This window comes from Cricetulus griseus, chromosome 6 (assembly GCF_003668045.3).
Source record: "Cricetulus griseus strain 17A/GY chromosome 6, alternate assembly CriGri-PICRH-1.0, whole genome shotgun sequence".
In the NCBI taxonomy this organism is placed as follows: Eukaryota; Metazoa; Chordata; class Mammalia; order Rodentia; family Cricetidae; genus Cricetulus; species Cricetulus griseus.
The window spans coordinates 50,704,150-50,729,774 of record NC_048599.1 but is presented as its reverse complement, the minus strand read 5'-3'; the positions used below and the strand labels follow the sequence as shown (position 1 = coordinate 50,729,774).

The 25,625-nt window shown below is 42.6% G+C and overlaps 1 protein-coding gene across 1 annotated transcript in view; it reads left to right on the top strand.

Annotated features, from left to right (window-relative positions):
- Positions 1-25,625, top strand: part of Acoxl (acyl-CoA oxidase like) — a 268,047-nt gene that overhangs the window by 2,639 nt on the left and 239,783 nt on the right. Inside the window, 7 exon segments of the mRNA XM_035446222.1 lie at positions 7,577-7,660; positions 10,651-10,737; positions 11,278-11,376; positions 17,504-17,618; positions 18,416-18,502; positions 20,173-20,245; positions 24,098-24,230. Coding sequence (XP_035302113.1) covers positions 7,577-7,660; positions 10,651-10,737; positions 11,278-11,376; positions 17,504-17,618; positions 18,416-18,502; positions 20,173-20,245; positions 24,098-24,230 — 678 coding nt within the window.

The window sequence follows — 25,625 nt, the reverse complement described above, 5'->3', positions numbered from 1 at the left end:
TTCTTTATATCAAGGCCGCTCAGAAGGTACTGCTATTCAGTTAATCCTTCCGGGAAACACCCTTGGGAGCTTGGTTCTTAGTTGATTCCAGATCCAATCAAGTTGGTAACCAACATTTACCATCACACCAGGCTAACAAAATTGTTGTGCACAATAGCCAATGTCTGTCAGCAGAGGGAAGAATGAACAAAACAAGGCATGTAATGCAAAAAATACTTAGTTTTCAAAAGTAAGGGAAATTTGACACCTGTTACATGGATGACTCTTGCAGACATAACACCTAAAGAGAATGAGGCTGTCAGAGGACGATTACTGTATGACTATTTGTGTGGTGTATGCAGTAATCAGATTCAGGGAGACAAAGACTAGAACAGTGGTTATCATGGGCTGGGGAAAGGAGGATGAAGCGTTTTTAATCTGTTTGGTTTCCTCAGAGTGGATAAAATGGGAAACTTCTAGAAGGACTGAGTGGAGCAGGACTCGATCTGATCTGATGTTTCACCAGGAGCCTTCCTAGCTGCTGGGGCAGGACTGAAAATGACAAGAGTTGAGAGATTTTTCAGTCCCCTAAGAGAGAGCTGGTGCTGGCCAGGACAGACTGGCTGTAGTCAAACTGACTAAATTAGAGATTCTTCTGAAATCCCATTGAAAAAGCAGTAGGATCTGCTGACGGATGGCTAGACACAAAGGGGAGACTGTTCTGTGCTTGGCTTGACTCTGAGTCAGGAGTTAGTCATTAGCTACGATCAGAAATTTGAGGTATACGGATGGGATGCAGAAAATCACCAGTACAGGGATGAGTTAAGAGCTGTAAAGCTGGATGGAGCCCCACAAGGTGTGTTGACAGGGAAGAGGAGGCTCAAGGAGGGAGTCTGGTGGATTCTGGAAAAGGATCAGAGTGGAGACTGGGAGAGTGGGTGGAACTGGCCAAAGAAATAGGTCACAAACAGAAGAGAGTTGCAAGTATTTTTCATGTTATATGATATGCTGTACAAACTGGGCATGGCGGTATATGCAATGACCCAAGTAATCTAAGCATCAGAAGGCTGAGGCAGGAGGATAAAAAACTTAAGGCTACTTTGGGCTGCACGACAAGGTCTTGTCTCAAAAACAAACTCCTCCTAGGAATACCCATAAAGTAAATCTGATTCCCTGTCTTACAGGCCTCACTTCAGGCTGTGGGGCTAATGGCTAGGGACAAAGGTTAACCTACCTAAAGTTAAATGCTAGAAGTAACAGGCAAAGATCAAGCTATATCTGCTTGATTTCCTAGCCCAAATGTGGTAAAGCTCTGTTGTGATGAGGCAGAAACAAAGGCTGGTAGAACAGAACGCATAACTCAAGAGGAGTAGGAGGCATGCTCAGTCTTTCAAGTGTCCCTGATCTATTGGAACAGGGCTAGTGTGGAAATGGCTAAGTGAGAGTCTGTGCAAAATCAGCCCACCTGGCAAGCCAGGATGGATGCCAGGCATAGGAAGCTGCAAAATCTTCGACTTGTAACTTTATGTAGTTACATGAGGGTGAAGAGAAGCTACTCTAATGAAGGTTCCTGGGTAGAAGTCATCCTGACTTTTGGGTATGCAGGCAAGCTGTTGTGATTTGGGATAATCTCAGCATGGGTATGGATAACACTGGTGGCATCCTTCTTGCCACGTGGCAAAAGCAGTCTTGAACACAGGACCCAAGGCCAATGGAATCTATCATCAGAACCAGTGAACAGGCAAGGGATGTCACACAGGTGGAGAAATAAGGTTTCAGATTCATGCTGGCCATGTCTAGCTGAGGTCATGAGTTCTGGGCCATATTGGGTTTACCACTACAATGTCAATTTCTCTGGTTGCTGTACTGGGATCTTTTTTTTTTTTTCTTAATTCATGTTTCAAGCCCCCTTCTTCACCTTCTAGTCATACTGTGAGGTTTGGAGAAGTCAAATAATTAACAGATAGAGATTATAGAAAAATACACAAAACTCACTGGAAGAAATGTTAAAAATTCACATTATCAAGGTAAGATATGTCCACCAAAAAATTAAAATTATACCTATGCACAGACTCATAATACTGTACATAACTGATGATAGGCTTATGTATTCCAGTGTTGTCTTTTTAAGTACACTTCATATGTATCTGTATATTGCTTTTAAAATTGATTTGGGGTAGTCAAAATGTAATTTTCTGTCCTATTTTGGAATCAGATAGACTAGGGTTCATACTTGGCTTCTTCATTGAGAAACCCAAGCCCTTGGATGACTTTATTTCTTCTCTGAGCCTTGGTTGCCTTCACTCACTTTAAAGTGTTCACAGAAAAGATCAAATGATATCCCATGTGTTAGGTTCTTCAGACAGTACTTTGAAATATTAAGTGCTAAATGAGCACTCAATGATATTATGATTTACTACCTAGTTTTTTAAGAAGAAATCTTTTCATCTTTTAAAATGTGAAGTGACTTGAGCAATATTTGTCCAAGGACAAAAATGGATAAGCAATCATTAATTTCCTTTAAGACTACTGCCATATGCTGTGGTTTGCACTCTCAGGAAGGAAACCTCATGTATTGAGCTGGTAAGGCCAGTAAGAGAAATTCATTATTGCATGCTGTCAGTCTCGGCTAATTCTGTGATTACTTATTTTATTTTATTTATTATTTTTTAAAATTAGTAACAAGCTTGCGTCACATGTCAATCCCAGCCCCCTCTCCCTTCCCTCCTCCCCGCCCCCACCAGTCCCCTAAGGCCCCCCATCCCCCTCCGTTCCCCAGGAAGGGTGAGGCCCTCCATGGGGGATCTCCAAAGTCTGTCATATCATCCCAGGCGGGGCCTAGGCCCTCCCCCATGTGTCCAGACTGAGAGAGCCTGTGATTACTTTTTAACTGGAAAAATTTCCAAATGTAGGAACATGGGTAGGGATGGTTGGCATCTGTTGCCAAGGGAATGTATATCATATTTGAGGCAAGAATTTGGAAGAATCTTACTTTGTCAGAATGCTGAAATAGTGTTTTCATGAAATGAAAAGTACCCATAGATAAAGCCATGGGAATGTCACTTTTATCAGTCCTGTACTGGGTTTTCTGTAGTAGTCAAAAGTTCCTCGGAAAAGTACATGAAGTACAGGGCTAGTTTTTGTTACCAAATGTTTCCAGCACTCTGTTCAGACACTACTTTGTGATCCTAGTAACCATCACAGGACATGAAAGCCAGACATGGAGGCTGCACTGAAATGACTAGATTTTCTTGAGATGGTAACAGAATCATTGGAGGCTCCCATCATTGGGAAAGGCATGACATAAGACTGAATCTGGAGGTGCTCTGGTGCCATCATCACAATTTACTGGTTGATTCCAAACACATGGATGTGCAAAGTACCTAGAATGTTTAACACAATCTGTAACAGAGTAAAGCTGGTAGGCTCTCATTCATGAGTTCAAGGCTCATTTGAAAGCTTCTAAGAAGATGTGACTGATAAAAAGATAAACATATCAAGGCAATAGAATAGAGATCCCTGACAGAAATACACATTTGATCAGTTGATTTATTCTTCATAGTGTTGCCAATGCAACTCAACAAGAAAAGGAACATCTTTGTAATAAATGACACTGAAGCAAATAAAAAAACGTACACCTAGATCACTACTTCACACTACATGCAAAAATAATTTGAAGTCTATTATACAGCTTTAAAATCAGCTCACAAAAGAGCAAAGAATAATAACCTTTTGACTTTAGGATAAGCAAGGGTTCCTAAGAGAGAGTGAGGGGGGGGGAGCACATTCCCTAGGCCCCACTGAACATTCATAAGCAAAAAGCGGTAAATTGGTCTTCATTAAAAATGGAAAATTGGTGATGACCTCCGATGAGGACATGCCTCTCACAAATGATCTTAATCCCTCTCCTGAAAAGAAGAAATACAAGAAAAGGTGCCCATTGCAGGCCCCGATTTCTACTTCATGGATGTGAAATGCCCAAAATGCTAAAAAATAACAATGGTCTTGAGCTGTGAGAAAATGGTAGTCTTGTGTGTAGGCTGTTCCACTGTCTCCACCATTCCACAGGCGGAAAAGCAAGGCTGACAGAAGACTGCACCTTCACAAGGAAACAGTACTAAAAGCACACTAATTTACAACTGCAGGCTGCCTGTGGGTGCAGAGAGGTCCTTGTGGGCATGTTGACATCTGAGGAAAGGCAACACAGATTCCACACTTTCAATAGTTCTGAACCTTGTTAATTTTCATTGAGAAAATATGCATGTGTTTCAGGGACATCTCTGGGTTAATAGAGATGTTTTTTTTTTCCTCCCCAGAATTTGTAGTAGAATATCACAGCATCGAGATCTGCTATATATAATGCCCTGAAAGAGACTATTTTAGGACAAACTGTCTTCCTTCTGTTTGAAACTGACCTTACTACTCAGATGTGTTTGATGGCATAGGCTGCAATTTCAGATGTAATAAAAGTTGGAATTTTTATCTGTACACTTATGGATTCACTATTATTTAAAATCGTGATAAATTTACATGATTACATAATCATTAGGTTTGGTTTGAATATATCAAATGTAAATGAAGTAGCTGTTGACATAGCAGAGATATTAAAAAGATGCAAAAAATACATTGATTAATGATTGATCCCAATCAACATAGACAGTCCAGCTAGTGTTGCCAGTTCAATGAGAAGATAAATTTGCCAATAGTAAATATTAATTAAATAATTAGCTAATCAAAGTCAAAAAAGAGAATCCATGTGTGTAGATGATGTTAGAAATATATGCCAGCAATACAGTCAATCATATCGAACCCAGTCCAGGTTTCAGCACTTTGATCTGACTTCTTGAAAAATGAACCAGCCCAAGTGTATACTCGAGTTAACACCAGGGGATGGCAAACTCCTGCTGACGTTTCCCATCGGGTCTAATAATAAACATGGCTGTCTCCTGTGGAGACAGGGGAAGGGAAGTCTTCATAATAAACAATTTCAAATGCTCCAAGATGGATGAATTCAACACATGTGCTTGCAGTTAATTTCAAACTTGTGAGTAAAAATGGCCACAATTGGATGTTACTAGTACAAAATTATATTCCTGTATCAATAGCATGAATTATCAGAATGAAGAAAACCATCTGCACTTGATATTTCTAAAGGATTTGCTATCTATTTGTCTGTCTGTCTGTCTGTCTGTCTGTCTATCTATCTTCTACCATCTATCTGTTATCTATTATCTATCATCTATCTACTATCCATCCATCCATCCACCCATCCACCTACCTATCTATTTATCTAATAATTACTTAGAGACTGGTTTTTTTCTATATACTCTGACTGGTGTGGAACTTCTATGCAGACCAGATTGACCTGGATCTTTCCTCTGCCTCCTGTGTTCTGGGATTTCAGGCATGTGCCACTATGCCCAGCAAGTGGTTGAAGGCAAAGAGATGTTTGTTCGTGTGACTATAGATAGCATGGCTCAGAAAGATGACATGGAGGCACCTTGGTAGGAAGATGTACTCTCTGATGGTACAAAGTAAAATGGATCAGTGATAAAGATTGGGCCACTAGAGTCCTTAGTAATTAAGGGCAGTGAGAAGTAGTAGCAAGACATTCTCATAAGAGCTCTGAAGTTCTAGTTTCTGATCCTTGTTTTAACATTCACCAGGTAACTTGGGTTGGTTAACTCACTTGATTTCCCTGAGCATAAGCTTTTCTATCTTTTATGTGGTGTCTGGGTTGTTCTAAGGACTGGTAAAATTGAGGACACTGGGCTCTTCGAAAAAGTCTCTACTACAGTTGTTTTTCATTATCTGCTTGTAACTGACTCTTCGGTACAATCCCAGGCTGGAGCCATGCAATAGTTTCTGCGAGAGCCTAGAGGTATTTTAGGAAATAATCAATTCAAGATGTGTTGGGTTGTAGCCATGTTGAGAAGCATAAATCTTGACAGTATGATGTTTGATGGAATTAATAATGCTTGAGAGAAACACTATAAAAACCTGTGGGAGGGAAAACATGGAGGATGTCTAGGGAGAGAGTTGAAGCCAAAGTGGGAACAGTCATTCAGAGAAGGTTGGTATCCTGCTGCTGATGGGGCAATGCACACACACACATCACATGTGACTATGTGTATAGAAACACACTTTAAGACATGCATGAGTGTATAAAGAACCATGTACATGTCCACATATGTGTATATAGGAACATGCACACACACTCAAACACAGTTCAAGCACACAACATATACAAGATATATGTGTCCACACCTGGATACACAAATACATGTGTGCACGTTCATGCACATATGAACAACCCGTACCAGTTTTGTTGGTGGGGGTCTCAGAAGAAACTGGCTCATGAGAAGACAACAAGCATGAATTTCGATTATTAATAATTGCAAATTGTCCACTCCAAGGGCTACCACCTTCTCAGGAAATGCTGCTTCTGGCTCTTTTTGAAAAGTGTGTGTGTGGTGTAGGCCAGAGGTCAATGGTGGTGTCTTTCTCTGTCACTTCCCACTGTATTTTTTGAGACAAGCTCTTTCACTGACTGTGGAGCTCAGTGCTTTTGCTAGGCTGGCTGGTTAAGATCCACTAGCATTCTCCTGTCTCTGCTACACTCTCTAGTGCTAGAATTCCTGACACCCACTTGTCACTGCACCTGGCCTTTTACACAGGTGCCAGACCCCACACTCAGGCCCTCATGTTTGTGCAGCACACACTTTGACCCACCGAGCCCTCCCCTAAGCCTGACTCTGGTTTTTATAATTAAACATGGAGAACCGTGAGCTCACTGAGCTTTTTAAAGTTACTAATGTTGTGACAGGGAGAGAATCAGCAGGGATGAGAGACCAGAATCTCATGGTTTTAAAATCATAAATCACGCCCAGGGGTGGCCTATGCTTAGAAAGAGAAGACCAGGGCCTTTTCTTTATCTAAAATGTTGCCAGATTTTCTAAGTGATTTTATTCACATCTGTGCTGCTGTGTGCACACTTAGAGAAGCTAAGCAGGATGTCTTAGCGGCCTATACTGCAGGGGAAACACACTGGGAGGCCAGGGACAAGGTTAAGTAAAGCCTCGGGAAATGGGGGATGGGACAAAGCATCTGTCCCCAGGCTGACTTCCAGTTAGGAGCAGTTGACTGCCTGTTGTGTTAGAAAAGAGACTGTGGGGCTCTAGGTGGTGAAATCGCAGGTAAAGGCGTTTGCTGCTGTCCCTGACAACCTGATTTAGATCCTCAGGACTCACACAGAGGGGGAGAATTGACCTTGCAAGTTGGCCTGTGACCTCTGTACATGCACTGTGTTTTTGCATATATCCCTAAATAATTTTTTTTCTTAAAAAAAAAAAAACTAAAAAAAAGGAAAAAAAAAGTCCTTGAATACCACACCCAAATGGCTAGAGACCAAAGGCCACATTGACACAAGATGAAAGCATTTACTTTCAGAAGAGTGATGAGATTGTTTCCTGACTTAAAATTGCTTTGTGTTATTCTATTGTGAAAGCATTACATAAATCACATATTATTTAAAATGTGTATTTCGAGGTCAGAAGACCAGAAGTAAATCTTGACATTGGGTCTATTATATTTTCAGGAAGAAAAAAGGAAGAATTTCATCAGCCGAAGCCTTGTCCTGGGAGAGGTGCTCTGCATGGTGGATATGGCCACGTGTCTGAAGGTGGGAGCACTGGGCAGCTCACCCTTCAGGAGCTGAGGAGGAGTGAAGTGATGCGTTCCCAGTGTAGTTTATTGAGTGGGTGTCTGTAGCGAAACCACATCATGACTCACCTTCATGCTTTTTCACTGTCATTGTCCATCCTCTTGTCTGCTTTTTGTTGTTTGTTTGCTTTTGAGATAGCCTCCTATGGCCTAGGTTGGCCTTGAACTCCTGCCTCTGTCTCCCAAGTGCTGGAATCCTAGTGCATATCTGATAATTTTTTGCTTGGTTTTTCATATTGTTTTCATTAATACACATATCATGTATTCATTGATTATTCTCATTTGTCTTAATTTCTTTTTCTTTCTTCCTTCCTTTTTTCCTTCCTTCCTTTTCCTTCCTTCCTTCTTCCTTCCCTTCCCCATTTCTTCCTCCCTACCTTCCCCCTTTCTTCCTTCTTTTTTTTTTTCCAGAGACAGTGTTTTTCTGTGTAGCCCTGGCTGTCCTGAAACTCATTGAGTAGGCTAGGTTGGCTGGCCAGTGAGCCCTGGAGATCCTCTGTCTGCTTTCCCAGAACTGTGACTACAAATGCTTGTCATGGGACTTGGATGATTCTCTCAGAGGTTCTGGGGATCAACCTCAGGTCCCTGTGGCAAGCACTTTGCTGACTAAGCTCTCTCACCATCCCACCCAGGAGCCTGCCTTAATTATCTACCAGGTGGTGGTTTCATTGGTGGATTAAGGTGTGGTCAACCAGTACTCTGCTCTGATGACTGGAATCACCTTCTTATCCCCAAGTGTGAGGTGAGGCTCTGCTAAGGCTCACCGTTTGTCTCTTGTTACTGTCCTGACTTCAGATACCAGCCTTTAGGCGTCTCCAGTGGTAGCCTGTGGGGCTGTTGCCAGCCCTTTCTGGGTATGCTGTGGTTATTGCTTCATACTCCTGATGCTGCAATCATCCTTTTTCTTCTCTAGATTATGGAGAAAGGAGAGACATACCCCAAAACAGTACATGTTCGCATTTTGGGTTTGAGGTCAAAACTACTTTCCTCGGTTTGTTCCCATACAAATAGGCTTCCTGGTGTTCTGCCCCCTGAGGTTTACTTAGGGACAGGATAATGGATGGTTTTGACAGCAGTGAACAGTGTCTTTTGGGACAGCAGTTTGGATAGAAGTCCATTTCTTGCCAGTTGCAATATCTCTGTCCCAGTATCTTCATTTAAGCATCTCCTCCCTGGTTCCTAGTGGGAACTTTTGCAAGCTCCAGTATCACAACTAATGGGATTTCACACACATGGTCACTCTGCCAAAGGCTAGGTATCTCCCAGAGTGCCCCCTTGTCTTCCCAAATTCAATTCATCAACTTGTCTCCAGAATACACACTGAATCTCTCCACTTCTTTCCTCAGTGACCAGTATATTCTGCCATCACCACTACCTGCCTGCCTGCCTCATTTTTCTGGCTAGAAAAATGTTTATGCTCCTCCTAGGAGGCCACCTGCTCAGGACCCCTTCCCCCTCCACTCTTCCTGCCTTGGTCTCATCTGCTGTTTGGAGACTGTGGTTTTGTGAGGGGAAGTCCCCATACATTTCTTGATTTTGTGAGTGCTATCTATGAGCTGGCCACTTTCCTTCGAAGGTACAGGTCACTCTGGCATAACTGCTTACTAATGTAGCTAGTGAATGGAAACTTTGTACAAAACATCCCAGTTTTTCCTATTCCCAAGGAAGAGGAAAAGCCTAGAAAAGAAATATATGATAGTGTTTACATTTGCCACCAGCCAAAGAGGTTTAGGACAGGAAAATCCAACTTGTTTTAGTTTGTGTGAAATAAATTTAGTTGAGTAAAAAAAAATAGTTGTCTTTTAAACTAGATGGAGAAAAGGTAAACCATTTAGGATTGATTCCATTTTCCAGATGTGTGGACGTGGGTAACTCGTTCAGTTACTAGTGACCCTCCCCCACAATGAGCAAGATAGGCTTAATTGCTATAATTAAAGAATTCCATAAGTGATTGAAATCTGAGTTCTCAAACCTCTTGGCTGTCTTCTTTCTTCAACCCCATCAGCGTATGTTGGCTTCACTCATTAGCTCATAGTGAGATGGTAGTCAGCTGCCTCAGGTCTCCATCTCTCTGGATTGTGTCTTGGTGGCTACTAAAATGGTCCCATTGAGATCCTTTGGATCCCATGAGATCCTGAAGCTATATCCTCATGACTATGGGGATGATGTAGCTCAGCTATTTGAAGGTCACACTCATCCTAAAGCCATCTGTAAGGCATTCAGACCCATTCTAGGGAAGGAATGTTGAGCCCAGCATCAGCAAATGTCTACACACCTCCATCCTTTTGCCTTTTCTGTCAGTTGTCTTGCTCCTTCCATGTGGCTTTTTTCTAGATGTCTCTTCTTCCTCTTTGTGTTGGCAAGTTTTTGTCAACTTGACATATAAACTAGTCACCTGGGAAGAGGAAACCTCAACTGAAGAATTGCCTCTCTATCAGATTGACCTGTGTGGCATGCCTTGATTAATGTTTGACATGAGAAAGCCCAGCTCCTTGTGGGGTAGTGCCACCCTGAGCAGGTGGTGCTGGCGTGTATAAGAGCAAGATAAGAAAACCATGGGGAGCAAGCCAGTCAGCAACATTCCTCAGTGGTCTCTGCTTCACTTCCTGCCTCCAGGTTCCTGCCTTAAGTATCCTGCCTTGGTTTCCCTTGATCATGGCTGTAATCTGGAAGCTGAAAGAAACCCTTGACTCCCCCAAGTTGCTTTTGATCATTAATTATGTCTATCGTAGTAGCAGAGATCAGACTGGAACACTTCTCTTCCTCTTTCTTAAACCCCTGCTTCCTCCTCTTCTCCTCTCCCCCTTCCCTGTCTGATAAAAGGGCAGATAAAGACCTGTGTAGCATGAAGGATCCTAGAAATACCCTCTGAGTGGATTTTGACCAGTGTGTCTAGTTGCTAAGCAGTTGATTGTGGCTAGTCATTGTTTGTACTGTCCTTGTTTCTAGTGTGGAGTCATTTCCTTGTTATTTGGCGGTGCCATCCACAATCTTGGAAGTCCTGAACATGTTACCAAGTGGTTTCAGCAACTCAAGGTATGATTCTTGCCTCAACAGATAGCTTTTTCTATGGAGATTTAAAAAAAATCATAGTACTTTTGTGTGAATGTGTGTCTGATTTAAAAAAAATGTTCCAAAGAGAATTTCAAGACTATCTTTTAAAATATTATGCTACACCTGTCATGTTCATTTTTTAAGATTAAAAAAGTTAATGTGTATGGATGTTTTGCCTGAATGTATGTCTGTGCACCACATGAGTGTCTGGTGTTTTCAGACACCAGAAGAGGGTGCTGGATCCTCTGGAACTAGAGTTATTGGGTGGTTGTGAGCCATTATGAGGGTGCTGGCAACTGAACTGAGGTCCTCTGCAAAAGCAAGAAGTGCTCTAAACCACCAAACCATCTTTCCAGCTTCACCGGTTATATTCGTAACCTCATAATAGATGTCAACAAAATACATTTTTATGGTTGTCTTCAGATTTCTGCTTCCTTTGTTGCTAATATTGTTAATGGCCTGAGGTCTTCAGCTAGAGATCACCTGACCATCTAATTCTCTTTTACTATCTCCTGAACTTAGGAGCAGAAGTATACCGGGATGTTTGCAATGACTGAGAAGGGCCATGGGAGCAACGTGAGAGGGATCCAGACTGAAGCCACCTTTGACCTTGACAATCAGGTGAAGAGTCTGTTTCCTGTTTCATGGTTCACTGCAACAGGAGACCTGCACAGATCGCCCCATCTTCCTGAGCATGTCTGACATGTGCTGTCAGGCTTCACACCTCTGACATGTGCTGTCAGGCTTCACACCTCTGACATGTGCTGTCAGGCTTCACACCGCTGACATGTGCTGTCAGGCTTCACACCTCTGACATGTGCTGTCAGGCTTCACACCTCTGACATGTGCTGTCAGGCTTCACACCTCTGACATGTGCTGTCAGGCTTCACACCTCTGACATGTGCTGTCAGGCTTCACACCTCTGACATGTGCTGTCAGGCTTCACACCTCTGACATGTGTTGTCAGGCTTCACACCTCTGACATGTGCTGTCAGGCTTCACACCTCTGACATGTGCTGTCAGGCTTCACACCTCTGACATGTGCTGCTGGGCTTCACACCTCTGACATGTGCTGTCAGGCTTCACACCTCTGACATGTGCTGTCAGGCTTCACACCTCTGACATGTGTTGTCAGGCTTCATATCTCTGACATGTGCTGTCAGGCTTCACACCCTCTGCATGTGCTGCTGGGCTTCACACCTTTGACATGTACTCTGGTTGAGAATCTTAGGCTCAGAACAGCATCTGGTTGTTTGAGAGATGGACATGAGCTCAACCTTTGTGAGCAATACCAACCTACACATAGACACAACTCAGTACATGACTTCTTTAGTTATTCCCTCTTACTGTTTCCATGGTAACAACAATAGCCACATTGTTCTTTCCAACAGTAGTCTGTGAAGAAGGGAGGAGATGTCTTTGCTGTTTCTGTTTGTTGCACATGGCAGCACACCCAGAGCTGAGGTTTCCTGATCAGGAGATAAGTCCTCTATGCTGTCACAGTTGTCCCCCAATATTTATGGGGTATCACAGCTTCTAGGAACCTCTGATAATTCTAAAATACACAGATGCTCGATTTCCTTGTATACATGGCATAGTATTTGTGTAGGACCTGCCACATCCTCTTATATACTTTACATCATTTTTGATGACTCCTAATACCTAATATAATGTGATGCTATGTATCTGTTAAACTTATCATTTAGGGAATGATAAGAAAACGGTGTCTGTAGGTAATCAGTATAGATGTAATTAAAATGTATCTCAATACATAGATGGTTGAATCCAGTGATGTGGGATTCATGCAGATAAAGGGTTAATTAATTGTATTAGGCAATGTTGTGTGTGTGTGTGTGTGTGTGTGTGTGTTAGTTTGAATGCAACTGACTCTCATGAGCTCATGGAGAGTGCACTATTAGGAGATGTGGCTTTGTTGGAGTGGGTATGGCCTTGTTGGAAGAGGTATGTCACTGTGGGGGTGGACTTTGAGGTCTCCTATGTTCAAGCCATGCCCAGTGTCTCAGTTCACTTCCTGTTATCTTTGAATCAAGATATAGAGTTCTCAGCTCTTTCTCCAGAACTCTGTCTGCCCCCACATCCCACCATGATGATAATGAACTAAACTTCTGACTAAACATCACGGTGTCTCTTCACAGCAATAGAAGCCCTAACTAAGATACTGTGTGTATGTGGTATATGTGCACACATGTGCTCCCATGCCTATGCATATGGAGGCCAGAAGATGTAGAGTTTCCTGCTGTACCACTCTCTATCTTATTCCCAAGAGACAGAGTCTCTCACTGAATCTGGATGGAGATAGGCTAGCAGCCAGCATGCCCCAGTGATACTCCTGTTTCTGCCCAACACAGGATGGGGTGACAGACAAGTAGGACCACACTTGGCTTTTTATCTGAGTCCTGGGGATTTATGCATAGGTCCTCATGCCCAAGCAGTAAGTGTTCTTCCCCACTGAGTCATCTCCTAGCCCCTATGTGTTGTTCTTAACCATGGCTCACATGGATTTTACTTGACAACCTAAAGGCACCTCAGTGTCACTTTTTCTCCCTCATGTGATAACTCTGATCTTTTCCTTTCCATTTCATTTCTCTTTTCTTTGCTATTACTCCTTCCTCTTTCCTTTAAAATGTTTTTTAGCATGCATGTATGTCTCTGTGTGTTCACGCATGGGTGCACATGCGCCCACTCGCCTGGCTGTGCCACAGCATGTATGTGGAGGTCAGAGGACAACTTGTTGGATTCAGTTCTCTCCTTCCACCATGTGGGTCCCAGGGATTGAATTTAGGTCATCAGGTTTTGTGGTAAGTTCTTCTATCCACTGAGCTATCTCACTGGCCCTCTTTCCCCTTCTTATTCATTAAATAAAGATGTTGGCCAAGACCTTCTAATTTGATGTCTTGCTCCATAATGGACTACAGACAAAGCAACGTGGAAGCTCTCCTTTGTAGCTCTCCACTACTGGACTCACCCTGCCCCCACCGCCGGATAAAGAAAGCCACTGTGGTTTTGTGGTTTCTTATTTGGTACTGGATATTCCTAAGGACTACAAGGGGTAACTGAATTCTGATATGCATGGCCATATGTTTGTGAGTGGGGTGGGGAGGAGACATTACATTGATGTCTGTGTGTCCAGTTCTATTCTTTCATTTCCTGAGTTTGCCTTCTGAATCAGGACATCTTTAAAACAAGTTTTTTTGGTTGTTTAGAATGTCATATTCAGGTGACAGGTGCCTTAGAGGATGGTGTTCCCCTGCCCTGATGTTCATTCTCTATAGCAGTCAATGACATCCCAGGTCACATTATGAGCAAGGGTTGTGCCTTGCCATGCTGTCCCAGCTTCTTCTCTATGGGGTCGTGTATTCTTTCCCATCAGCACTCCCTGTCAATAGGTTAAGCAGTTCCCGCTAGTTGAGAATTCGAGTGGTAGTGGGCACTAAGCTAAGCACTGAGATAAGCAGCCAATGGACCATTGTTGGTGGTGTTTTACAGATGGAGAAACTGAGGCTCACAGAAGTCAGGGACCTGACTCTAGTGATAGTTATGAGGAGTCTTAGGCTGAACTGGAGCTGCCTTTAAGAGTGTGGCTTCCCTGTCAAGCGATGCTTTATTGACCTGGTATCTTGTGGGTTTTGGCTGGCCATTTTTTTCTTTCCCCAAGCTGTGATATTGAGATGACCTTGCAATCGTTACTGTGAAAGAAAAACCACCCACAATTCTTACTTGTTTCTTCTTACAATTTTTTTTGACAAAAAATAATTTCTTGCATTGGTCCCATTTTCCCCAAACAGCATAAGTGATTTTGTCACCTGATAGGCCTCTGCTGCTGCCTCTTTCTGACAGGGGAGTTGCTGATGAGGAGATGGCGAGCACTGTCTCTCCAGTGGGTGGGAGAGAGAACGAGTCAGTCATAAACTTCTGCCAGGAGGGAAACAGGGTAGCGGGGAAGGAGGAGGGGACTAACACAGTAGGGGGTGGCTTTCTCCCTTGGATTCATTTTTCTCCTTCATTTCCCTTTGAAAGTTGTATAGCATATCAAATGAACCTTATTTCCCTCTTGTACTTTTTTTGGTTTTTGGGTTCTTTTGTTTTCATTTGTATAGGAATAGATTAGCCAGTAATATGGTTTGATGTGAGATAAGAGTTTTATTTTCATACTCCATGCTAAATAGCAAAAGTAAATGAGGTTATGGCCAGAACCTTTTAACTCACTTATTTATTTATTTATTTATTTATTTATTTATTTATTTATTTATTTTGTATGTGTGTGCACACACATGTGTACACATGTATGTCCACAGCACTCTGTGGCAGTCAAAGAACAATTTGCTGGAGTCTCTTCTCTCCTTTCTACCATATGGGTTCCAGGAATTAAATTCATGTCACTGGTCCCTTTTTACTTAAAAAAGATTTACCTTGTATTTTACATTGTGTGTGTGTGTGTGAGTGTGTGTGTGTGTGTGTGTGTGTGTGTGTGTGTGTGTGTGTGTGTATGTGTGTGTTGGGGGGGCTATGTGTACAGTGTGAGTGCAGGTATCCTCAGAGCCCAGAAACGTGGGCTCTCCTGGAGCTGCCCGACAGGGGTGCTGAGAACCAAAGTCAGTTTCTTTGTAAGAGCAAGGGTGGCATGTGCTCTTGACCACTGAGCCACCTCTCCAACCCTGTACTTTCCTATTTATTTATTTTTTACATTTCTTAGTGTTTGCAACTTTGACCATTTTGCTGGTCTTCTACAAGTAATCATAATTGTAACCAGCACACATGCTGGGCATTGTTTAGATTACAGTTTCAACTCCAGCATTTTGGCTGATACAAACTTTCCACATCAAGCCTCTTGCCAGAAGTGACAAAGCTCTTCCCGGGGTGGATTAGATGTGTACAGGACTGGTGGCTTCCCACCTTCTCCCCAGGCAGCCCCATGTTTCCAGGGCTCTTTTCTGCCTGCCCATCATGCACATGGGTTGTTTTGTCACTCTTGCCCATTGCATGCAGCCTGGAGTTACTCCTGCTGGCCAGATAAGTCAAGAGCAATCTCCAGAGACTTCTCTTACAGCTATTCAACTCGTCCATGTATTTTTCTGAAAAGCCCCTGCACATGTTAAAGGTTTTCCTGTACAAACTGATGTCAGAGATTGTTTTCTTAGGCCTCAAGACTGTGTTTCTTGGCCCGGCAGAAAAGCACAGTCTATACACTTTATAATCTGAAATCTGAGATAATCCTTGTGTGACCAAGAGCATGTTGGTTTAGCTGAATCATATCTTCTACATTGTCAGCTCCAATTAAATGGCCAGTTCAGCCTTCTTCCATTTCCTCTGGGTCCTTGACCTGTCATAGGTACCCTGTATTCAGAGCTAGCAGTGTTGTCAGTACCTCCTTGGTAAGAGATTTAAGGAAAACTCATGAGCTGAGCAAGACTGGGGAGATCTGAGCCTCGATGGCAATATTTCCACTAGTATTGGCTTCCAGACAGTAGGAAAGAGAAGCCTGGGCTTAAGGAGAAACTGGAAACCAACCCTGCATGCTGTCCCCATTTCTTCAGGCTGGAGTTAGTTTCAGGGTGTTTGGAGCTGGCATCTTTGGCTATTACTGAGACAAAGTGCATAGGGCATTCTAAGATTCCCCTTGGAAGACTGAGGCTCCTTTACAGGTGTTTCTGTTCCAAGGGACTGGTCACATGACTCTAGTCTGGGACCTTGGGGGCTTTATTGCAGTCACTGACTAGTAAGATGTTCACAGAAGATTCTGAGACAACTAGTCAAAGGCTTTGATGGGTGTTTCCTTTAAAAAATAAAAATTATTTTGGAACAATATGCTAAGCAATGATAGGAATAGATCACAGGTACCTGTTTTGCTCACAGCCAAGCATGTGGCTTTGGCCTCTTGATGAGTTGGCTGTCATTTAAACAAAGTTCTCATCATGGTTGCAGGCTGGCCAGGCCTGTGCAATAGCAGAAGGCTTGAGAAGTTCTAGATTTATCCAGAAGAGGAAGATAAAGTGAAACATACATTTGTGTAGTCGGGAACAAACCATCCAGGGCCCTGGATCATTGGGCTGTTCCCTTTTTTCATGGGTGCCCCATAGGTGAGGTGTTTGAGGGTGAAGAGTGTGTGGAACTGAGCTATAACCTCATCTTTTTATTTTTATTTTGAGAAAGATCCTTGCTAAGTTGCCTAGGCTGCCCTTAAACTCACTGTGAGGTCCAGGCAGTCCTTGAGTTTATAATCTTCTTGCTTCAGGCTCTAAAGTAGCTGGGGTTTAGGCCTGTGCCATAACATCTAGATCTTGTAGTGGTTTTTGTGTTGGGTTCTTTAAAAGTGGAATCCTCATTATTAAGTAGTTGGATGATAGAAATTGATAATTGAAGAAATAGTTAGCACATTGAAACCTGGCAGATGAACAGGACAGCACATATCAGCCTGACACTGTCAAAGACAGAGATGAATGAATGAATGAATGAATGAATGAATGAAAGAAAACTGGCCACTGATTTTTCTGATTGAATTATGCACCAAAAAAAATCCATTTTAATCTCCTGTCACCTCCAAAGCAAAGATGGAGGTAAAGTACATTCGTAGAGCTACAGAAGAACACAAAGTTGAGACAGTGGCTTTCCAGGAGCCTCTGAATCTTCTTTACCCTGCAGATCTGTCTTGTGGTATTCATTGTGTTGAGCTAGGGGTTGAAATGAGCCACATGGAGGTAAATACTCTGTGGCTTACTCTTCTCTGCAGGAGTTTGTGATTAACACGCCATGTGAAGATGCCCAGAAGATGTATATTGGCAACGCCATGCATGGGAACTATGCTGCCGTCTTTGCCCAGCTCATCATTGAGGGAAAGTCTCAAGGTGTGTTACCAACATGAAAGAATTCTCTTTGCTATTGCTGTTTTCTCATCAGTTCTTTACACTAAAAATGTGCTTCACAGGGCCAGTTTTGTCTTATAAAAATATGCACTACTAACTTTTTCTTCTATATTACAGTGTTGATCAGCCAGGCGGTGGTGGTACACACATTTATTCCCAGTACTCGGGAGGTAGAGGCAGGCGGATCTCTGTGAGTTCGAGACCAGCCTGGTCTACAAGAGCTAGTTCCTGGACAGACTCCAAAGCCACAGAGAAACCCTGTCTTGAAAAACCAAAAAAGAAAAAAAAAGTGATGATCAAATTTGTTGACATTAGTCCCTATTGTATGCAGTGCCTAGAACTCAATTAATTTGGAGAGTAAAAATAATGTCATACTGCTCCAGAGAAGACATGAAGTTTTATTCTTTTATTGTTATTTTTTGAGACATGGTTTTATTGGATATTCCTGACTATCCCAGAATTCTCTATGCAGACCAGGCTAGCCTTGAATTTACAGAGATCCACCTGCCTCTGCCTCCCAAATGTTGGGATTAAAGATACATGCCACCATACCCAGCTTGAAGGTTTTTTCTTTACAAGGGTGAGTCTAGGGCCAGGTATGGTAGCTTCCTCTTGGAATTCCAATACTTGGAAGGCAGAGGCAGGAGGATTAACTTGAATTAGAGGCCATCTTGCCCTATATGGTGACTTCTAGGCCATCTAGGCTTAAATATTGAGACTTAGTCTCAACAACAGTGAAAAAGGGAGACCTAACAGGCCTGTTTCTGTGCCTTTCTTAGGGCCCCACTGTTTCATCGTACCTATCAGGGATGAGAACGAAAACTTGTATCCAGGAGTGACAGCTATTGATATGATGCACAAAGAAGGTGAGTCCTCAGGTGACCTCCTCTGTGTTGATCCATGCCTCCTGTGGGTTCTCTAGCCCCCACCACAGCCAACGAGAATCTAATCACCTTCATCTCCAGGAAATCATGGCAGCGGACTAAGCTGCCAGGGAACCATGCATTGATGCTGTATCTCCTAGCTTCTCAATTTCTCAGTGACAAAGATGCTTTGTCTTCAAAGGGTGCTTCTGCTTCTCTCTTCTTAGACTTAGGGCAGGCTGCAGCTCTTTGGTGACTCTTCACTTCCAGATAATGTTTTCGGCCTTGTAGCCCTTGGTGAGACTTGAGGATGACTCAGGACATTTGTCACACAGCCTGGTCCTTACAGTTTTGGAGGATAGAGGCCTGAGATGAGGGAGCTGCCAGCCTTGACTCCTTCTGATGGGGGCAATGGAAGGTTCTGGACCAGGACTCTTGCCTCAGCCTGTGAATGCCATCTTCACAAAAGCACGTAGTCTCCCTATATACACATCTGTCCCCAGGTTTCTTACATGAACTTCTATCATTTATATTAGGGCCCACCTTAATGGCCCTGTTTTAACTTGATTGCCTCTGTAATGCCTCTATTTCCAAATGAGGTAGCATTGTAGATATGGGGCTTAGGACTTCAATCTACAAATGGGATAGGTAGAGGACACAATTCATCTCCTGGCACCAGGTTTCCAAGGTGATGCCAGCTAAAGAAAGGATTATAGGAATAAGGGTAAAAGAGAGAAGAAAGAGAGGATGGGGTAGGGGAGACACCTTGGACAGTGGAGGAGTAACCTCATCCTACCCTTAGAATAGAAAACCACTGCTGCTAAGCATGGCCCCTGAAAGCACCCGGAGTGTCAAGTGCTGCTGAGAGCAGAGGGACAGGCCAGTGCTTATGAAGTCATGCCACATTTAGAAAGCATAGTCAACAACAGAAAGACTGCTGTGGTTTTCCCCAAGTCTTCTGTCATTACTTTCACTAGTCCGTCTTGTGCCCAAGGAGGATGCTCCAAAGGGAGGAAACATCAGCTGTGTATGGGGAGGGGCTGACTTCTGTTTTCAGTGTCCCACGGTTCTCTTCCCTGGAACATCCCCTTTTAACTTTGATTCACTTATCTGGCTTTGACTTTTATTTTGTGTGTATGAGTGTTTTGCCTGCATGTTCATGCGTCACATGTGTGCTTGGTGCTGAGGGAGGTCAGAAGGAAGCATCAGTCCCTTGGAACTGGAATTTCTGATGGTTGTGAGCCACCATGTGGGTTTTCTCAGAACTGAACCCAGGTCTTCTGCAAGAGCAACACGTGATCCTAACCACTGAGATGTCTCCTCTGGCCCTGAACTCTTTCCTTCCTCCTAATAATGTTTGCTTCTGGGGAGGGAAATATCCTATCAGACCCTGAACCTGAGTCCCTAGCACACTGTGTGTGTGTGTGTGTGTGTGTGTGTGTGTGTGTGTGTGTGTGTGTGTGTGTGTCTGTCTGTCTGTCTGTCTGTCTGTCTGTCTGTCTGTCTGTCTGCAGTGTATCTGAGACAACATCCTTACTATGCCCCTAACAAAAGAGCACCCACAGTTCTGGAAATGTTGAAGGTTTATGTTTTAGGCCAAGAAGTGGCTGAGACTATCTTTGGAATGTTGCATAGCTTTCCCTTGCATCTACATTTGAAATCTGTTTTCCCAGGTCTGAATGGTGTGGATAATGGAATTTTGATATTTGACAAGGTTCGGATTCCAAGAGAGAACCTGCTGGATAGGTGAGTAGTTTTCTCCTTAATAGGATAGGTCTGTATAGATGATCTATATGTTCCCTCAAATGAGGCCTCTAGTTTTGGGGTCTTACAGACTGCATGACCAAGTAGTCTTCCCTCAGGTGTTTCCACAACTAAATGGAAAAGGTAGATAAGCAAATAGAGAAAAATCTAAAAGCTCCAAAATGACATTGGCCAGACATTATGATTGTTATGGTAGACTTTTCCCTATGCCAAAATGTGTAAATCAAGAGACCTACATTAGAATTTTAACACAGAGGATCCATCTAGAAATTCTGTTTTTTTAAAAATAACTTGTAATTTCCATCTAACATTGCATATCAAATGTACCATAACCCTATGCTAAATAATCGATGAATTATGTATTTAATTCCTTGTTGTTGGGTCTAACTTCTTTTTATTTTGACAACTTATAAATAAACTGATGTGTGCTACTTGCTTCCCTGTGGGTATGAAAGGTTAAGATGTCACCTTTTGATCATAATCAAAATATACTGTATGCATGCATGAAATTCTGAAAGAATAAATAAGAAAGCAGGGGGTGGTGAGTTGTTAAAACCAGCACCACCTGGAGGAAAAATGCCCAGGTGACGACCACAAGGCAGTCAAGGTGAATCAAACAGTGAGGTGGAGGTGTCTTTCTCTGGTGTGACCCATGGGTGAAAGTCAGGGTTAAAGATGTATTTTGCAGATTCTAGGAAACACCAGCTACCTCATTGCCTCAGTCATGCTTCCTGTGAACTCTAAGTTCTGAGGCACAGCTGTACTTAAATCACTGGTAAAGCCAGCAATCTGGGTACAAACAAACCGTCTTTTTGCCTTGCAGTGGATTTTCTCCTTTGCTTATCTTTGCTACTTACAAGTTCTTGTCGATAAATAAATGTAGTTAATTACAAAAGTCAAAGAAAATTGAGTGGGAAACATACTTAGAATGGACCAAATTCTCTGTCTCCCACCCATGTGAACTGGTGGTAAACAGAACAGAAACAACCAAGACATCTTTACAGACCTCCTGGGAAATCTCAGCAGCCACCAGTGCTGTGAAAATGGGTCTGGGGCCCATTAGCCTTCACTAGAGGTGCCTGTCCACTTCCTAGGCTCCTGTCAGCATCATTCACTCTGGAGGATGGAAGAGTGTAGGAAAGTCACAATGGGTAGCTCCCATTTTCCATCACCCTAATCAGATCCTAGTGGCTGGTCCAGCCTTAGAAGACCACTGGCCAATGGGAAGGACTCAGCAAAAGCGCTAGAGATTAGAAAGTCAGAATCAGTGAGAAAGCAGAATGACAGTGTGCTTGTGCTGTATGTAGCTTAATACATCACTTTGATGAGCAAGATTTGATTTATAAGATTATTTCATTACCATTTAAGTTGTTCCTCATACTACAGAACGGCAGTGGCCACATGGGGTTTTGAAGGAGTAGTCTTCTGGGGCCTTGGTTCATCACTTGATTAGAAAGTGAGCCAGCTAACAGATGTAAATAAATGATTCAATAAACCTCTCGGAAAAAACAATCTCAGCTGCCACTTTTGAAGAAATTAATAAACTCATCCTAAAATTTATATGCAAGTATAGGAAACGCAGAGTAAAGAAATCCATCTTTGTAAAGAACAAAGTGGGAGGATTCATACTTGGAATCTGAAAGCTTATGACCACAAGCTGTGGTAATCTAGATTGTATGGCATTAGCATAAGGGTAGTTTTATGGACAATGGAATAGAATAGTCTACAAATAAATCCTCATGTTTATTGACAATTACTAGACTTCTGGAGTACCAAGACAAAGAGGAAACAATAGTCTTTTCAACAAGCGGGTCCAGGACATGTAGCTATCTAATTCAAAAATGTTAGGCTGAACTGTTATCTCACACAGAGGATGTAGCAAGGGAGTCCACAAGATCCCAGAATAAAGGGAAGTCGGGAATTTTTTTGGGAATCACTCACACAAAGAAGGTAAAACTGCCACCGTGGTCTTCTGCTCCTGCAGGTGCAGGAAGCTGTGTCCTGATCTGTGACCACTGCCCAAGAAAGCAGCCAGGGGCTTGCTGCCAGTCCACACATAGCCTCTGGGCCCTGCCTGGAATGGGCTGGTACCTCAAAGACTGTTGGCTGAAAAAATTCCCAAAACACACACCACCCAACATATATGCACACAGTTCTTAAAAGAGACTTGTGGTATACAGTTAGTGACCTTGGTCTCATCAATGAGTTATTAAACATGACACCAAAAGTCAGGTAATGAAAAACCAAAGAAAATGTAGGGCAATTGGAGTTTATAAAAAAAATTAAAATTTAGTGAAAATAATCTTTCAAGTTGAAGAAAGACTTATAAATCAAAAACAACATAAGGGCCTAGTTTTCAGAATGGAAAAACTATCCCATTTGATCAAGACAGACAACCAGTTAAAAAATAAACAAAATATGAATAGACATTTCCCCAAAGATATTCAACTATCTAATAAAACATGGAAGAAAAATCACCAGTGCCATGTCATTGAGAGACTGCTGTCAAATCACAGTGAAATACCACTCTGTACTCCTTGGAATGACTTTTGTAAAACATTCAGACAAAACCAAGTGCTGTTGAAGACGAGGACACATTAGAATCACCACACATCCTTGACAGTGTTGTAACATGTCTTCATAGATATGGAAACTCACTTATCAATTCCTCAAAAGTTTTAAGTTTGCACTGGAGAGATGGCTCGGCTGTTAAGAGTGTTTGTTGCTCTTGCAAAAGAACCAGATTCAGTTCCCAGTACCCACATAATGTCTGTCTAACTCCAGAGGATCTAATGTCAATCAGATGCTAATTGCATCTCATCTCATCTTCTTCTGGCCTCCACGAGCTCCTGTACTCAAGTGGTGTGCACTAAATTCATGCGGGGCACACACACACACACACACACACACACACACACACACACACACACACAAATAATACACAAATATTTTAAAAGATGTTTGAAGTTGGATGATGTAACAGTTCTATTTCCAGATGCACATGTATATCTTTATGTATGTGTGTGTACATACATGCACATACACATATATGATATATATGCTCATTGAAATGTAAACATCAACTTGTCCCAAATAAACTTGAGCACAAATATTCATAGCATAATTATTCATAATATCCCCAAAGTGGAAATAACTCTGCCATCTGTTAGCTGATAAATGCTAGCAACGATTGAGTGCAATATTCATTCATAAAAAATAAGAAGTACTGATATAATCTAAAGCATAGGTGAACCTTGCAAACCTTGTGCCAAGTGAAAGAAGCCAGACACAAAAACATATTATATATTTTGTTCCCATTGATGCAAAGAGTAGGCTGATCCATAAGGACAAAGTTGGTTGCTAAGGACTGGAGGGTGGAGAATAGAGAGAGTGACAGCAAGTGGAGTGGGGTCTCTCTTGGGATGATGGGAGTTTTGGAGTTGAGGAGTAATAAGGTTGTAGCTTTGTGAATATCCTAAAACCCACCAAATACAAATGCTGTAAACAGGTGAATTTTATGGGATGTTAATCATGCCGCATTGTTTTAAAAAGGCAAGTCGGTTTGTGTTTGCACATTTCAGGTATGGGCTTTGGTTTGATGGTGGTGGTCTTCCTTTTTGGGAGTTGCTACTGCACTGCAGGCTAGCAGTGGTAGAAAACCTGCCCTTACCTTCCACAAGCCAAGCCCTTCTCAGCATTTCCATTGAGAAGCTTCCAGGATTCCTATTTCTGTGTTTACATGGGAGTCACACGATTTCATTTCTAGTAGTGCCATACTTCCTTTTGCCTTAAACTTCATCTTTTTTTCCATCCTGCTTTTCTACATCCTCACAGGTTTGGTTCTGTGGCTCCAGACGGACAGTACCATTCACCGATTCAAGGAAAGAGTGCAAGATTCAACGCGATGCTGGCAACACTGACCCCTTCAAGATTAGCGGTGGCTTTCAAAGCTATGGGCGCCATGAAGGTAGTGGGCTTTACTTTACTGCTTGTTGTTTCTAGGATGAGTAACAGCATCAGATGCTAAGATCCTCAAGCCACAGTTACATGGGGCCAGAGATATCCATTATATGCTGAGGAGGGCAGATTGACCATGAATACAGAGCATCTCTGCATCCTCTAAACTATATTCCATCTATCTGCATCTCAGATGTGTGTTGCTAGGCATAGTTGGAGAAGCAGCAGAATCACAAAAGTTGACCCAGAGGGACTGTCTTATTTACGATAAGTGTAAATGCTATTCTAGCTATTCTGCTAAAAAGCAATTAAGCATTACCTCACATGGGAAGGTCATCATTCTGTGCTTAGCTCATTGATGCTTGTTCTACACCTGCTATCTGGGTGTGACATTCACCATCACAGATTAGCATCCACAGGCCAGATATTTTAAGCCATCTGTGTTTCCTGTCCCCATCCCTCCAGTGCATTGCTTTGGGCAGAGCCTAGAGAGTGGAAAGCTCTGGAAGAGTCTACCTCCTTTCTCTGTATTGCTTTGTTCTCTGGGCATTAGTCTCTGCATGAGGGAAAATTCTGCCCGAAGATTCACCGAGTTTGGTAAAGCTGGAAGAAAAATGCAGACTCCCCAGTCATGTGTATTTGTGGCTTGAATCCATTTTTTTCATCAAGAAGGAAGAAATTTCATTCGCCTGACTCCAGGCCTGACACTGGCCTGTGGATGACTGAACAGCATAAAACCCCTTCTCACTCACTTCTGCAGGGTCTGCCATGCTCCCCGGGATCCCTGCCATGACCCCAGCTTCTCTAAATGGTGCTCCTTTTGTGGGTGGATATAGCTATCACACTGTGAACCCAAGTGCTCAGGACTAAGGCTGTGACCTGATGCCCTGTGCACATGCTTGTTCTGTGATGACTCTTACCTGAGACTAGGTGGCTGTTCTGAAGTCTCCTGTCACCAGTGTCTTGTCAGCACCATCTGACAGGGAGACCCCAGGAAAATCTTGTGATGAAACACTGGTTGGGCAGCGTTCAGGTGTTGAGGAATAGAAAGCTGATTCAGGGTTGTCTGGAGTGTAAGGGGAGTGTCTGTACACTATCGCTCCTATTCATGGAAGTTTTCCAACAACCACTATTCAGTGATCTTCTGGCAGAAGTTCTGAGTGCATGATGATATGCTGGTTGGCTGATGGCAGCACAGGCCTCTGGGAAATCCTGCACTGTAGTCAGATTTTTCTTTGGTCCCCCAGTTCACAAATAACGGCATGGAGACTTATTATTAATTATGAAAGTTTAGCTTTTAGCTTAGACTTGTTTTCAACTAGCTCTTATAATTTAAATTAACCCATATTTTTATTAATCTACATTCTACCATGTGGCTTTTACCTCTATCCCATTCTCTGTGTCC